This window comes from Dendroctonus ponderosae, unplaced genomic scaffold (genome assembly GCF_020466585.1).
Source record: "Dendroctonus ponderosae isolate FM_Combo_2020 unplaced genomic scaffold, Dpon_F_20191213v2 Dpon_F_20191213_11, whole genome shotgun sequence".
NCBI lineage: Eukaryota > Metazoa > Arthropoda > Insecta > Coleoptera > Curculionidae > Dendroctonus > Dendroctonus ponderosae.
Genome location: NW_026017213.1, coordinates 5,303,709 through 5,305,468, shown reverse-complemented (window position 1 = coordinate 5,305,468; position 1,760 = coordinate 5,303,709). Strand labels below are relative to the sequence as shown.

The 1,760-nt window shown below is 51.2% G+C and overlaps 1 protein-coding gene across 2 annotated transcripts in view; it reads right to left on the bottom strand.

Annotated features, from left to right (window-relative positions):
* Positions 1–232: 232 nt before the first annotated feature.
* Positions 233–1,760, bottom strand: part of LOC109534246 (facilitated trehalose transporter Tret1) — a 24,943-nt gene continuing 23,415 nt past the window's right edge. For both annotated transcript variants that reach the window (XM_048662739.1, XM_019899842.2), the window contains exons 3-7: positions 1,579–1,696; positions 1,314–1,525; positions 1,096–1,257; positions 599–1,042; positions 233–537 (exon numbers count right to left, since the gene is read on the bottom strand). In XM_048662739.1, the coding sequence (XP_048518696.1) occupies positions 266–537; positions 599–1,042; positions 1,096–1,257; positions 1,314–1,525; positions 1,579–1,696 (1,208 nt within the window). In that variant the 3' untranslated portion in view covers positions 233–265. The remainder of the gene's footprint in view (positions 538–598; positions 1,043–1,095; positions 1,258–1,313; positions 1,526–1,578; positions 1,697–1,760) is intronic.

The following is a 1,760-nucleotide window of genomic DNA, read 5'->3' as shown; positions in this document are numbered from 1 at the left end:
AGATGTTGAACAGTATTCTGGCTTCCAAATAGTGCCACCATTACTGCTCCAGCTTGGTTGGCTTCCGTCTAATGAATTTTTTAAAAGCGACTAAAGACTTCGATCCAAAAGATAGCACAGGACCTCAACCGACTTCAATCGACACAATCGAAGCAATCGGACAAGTTAGTTTGATGATGAACTTGCCATTACTTACGCGTTCAACCCAGAAACCGGAAAAAAACTCCCTGGATTTGTGCTCTATAAATATTATTATTATTAAGGCCTAAAAGTACGTTGTAACACTCTCCATGGAAGCCACCGGCGTTTCCTTCGGCGTCTTCTCAGTCTTTTTGAGGGTCTCTTGGATCTCTGCAAGCGTCATCCCTCTGGTCTCAGGCACCATGAAGTAGATGAAGATCAGCCCGAGGATGGTCACCAAAGTGAACATCCAGAATGGGGCTGCCATGCTGGCTGCTTCTGATATGAGGGGAAACGTGAGCAGCACTGCGAAAGAGGCTGTGAAGGAGGCGCATACAGTCAGTCCGGAGCCGATGCCTGGATAAAAGGAAGAAAGGAGTGGTTTGATAACTTCCTCGGGAGGATTGGATGAAGTCACCTTTAACATTGGAGGGAAAAATCTCGCCAACAATTGACCAGGCCAGCGGCCCCAGGCCGCAACTGAAGAAAATCATGTAGGCCACCATGCAGGTGAGAGGCAGCCAAAAGACGCCCTCCAAGTCCACCTCGCGCTTCTGCAAGAAGAAGAACGTGCCCAGAATGGCGCAGGCCACACCGCATCCAACTGCGGACACCATGTAGAGGATTCTTCGCCCGACTTTTTCCACAATGAGGGCAGTGATGAAGTTGGAGCTGATCTGCGACATGCCGAAGATCACAGTGGACACATCGGGGGAGATTTTCGTGCCACTGGCCTGGAAGATTGGCTTCAAATAGGCCATCACTGGGTGGATGCCCGAGAGCTCTTGAATCAGCACTAGTCCGATACAGATGACCAAGGCCCGCTTGGCCTGTTGGGACTTGAGCAGTTCCTTGAAACCCCCTGAAAGCGAAGGAGTTAAGGAAGCTCACCCTCGGCCAATTCTCGGCAATCACCTTTGCCTTGAGTCTCCTGCACGGCCGCCAGGATCTCCGAAATCTCCTCCTGCACCTCCACGGGCTTTTTCTTGCGCAGCTTCACCAGGGCGGCCTCAGCCTCCTGAATCCTCCCCTTGCCCAGCAGGAATATCGGGGTTTCCGGCATGAAAATGCCAAACACTGCAACATTCGTAAATCTTAGAGGTTGCAATGGGGAGGCTGCCGCCAGTTGGTACCTATCAGGAACACCACCAGGGGAATATTGCAGGTCATCGCATAGAGGGGTATGATCAGGTGGGCTCCTACTGAGAAGGGGTAGAAAAGGCCCAAAGTGATGAACACGCCGAAGAGGCAGCCGAATTTCGCGCGATTGTGGTTCTGGGAGATTTCCGCCACATACATTGGGCAAATGGCAAAATAGCATCCCACTCCGATCCCCAGCAAGAACCTTTACAGAATAAATGGGTTTAGTTTGGGCCGCCGATGGTTCCGTGAACGCACCTTGCAAAGTACCACAGCTCAATAATCCGGGCAAATGCCAGAATGCAGAAGCCGGCCATTGAGGGAAACCCCAACAGCATCATTGTGAACTTTCTTCCGTATCTATCGGCGATGTAACCTGCGAAAATCAATCGAGTTTGAGCGCTCAACAGAGGCGGATCTAGCTTTACATTCAGGGGGGG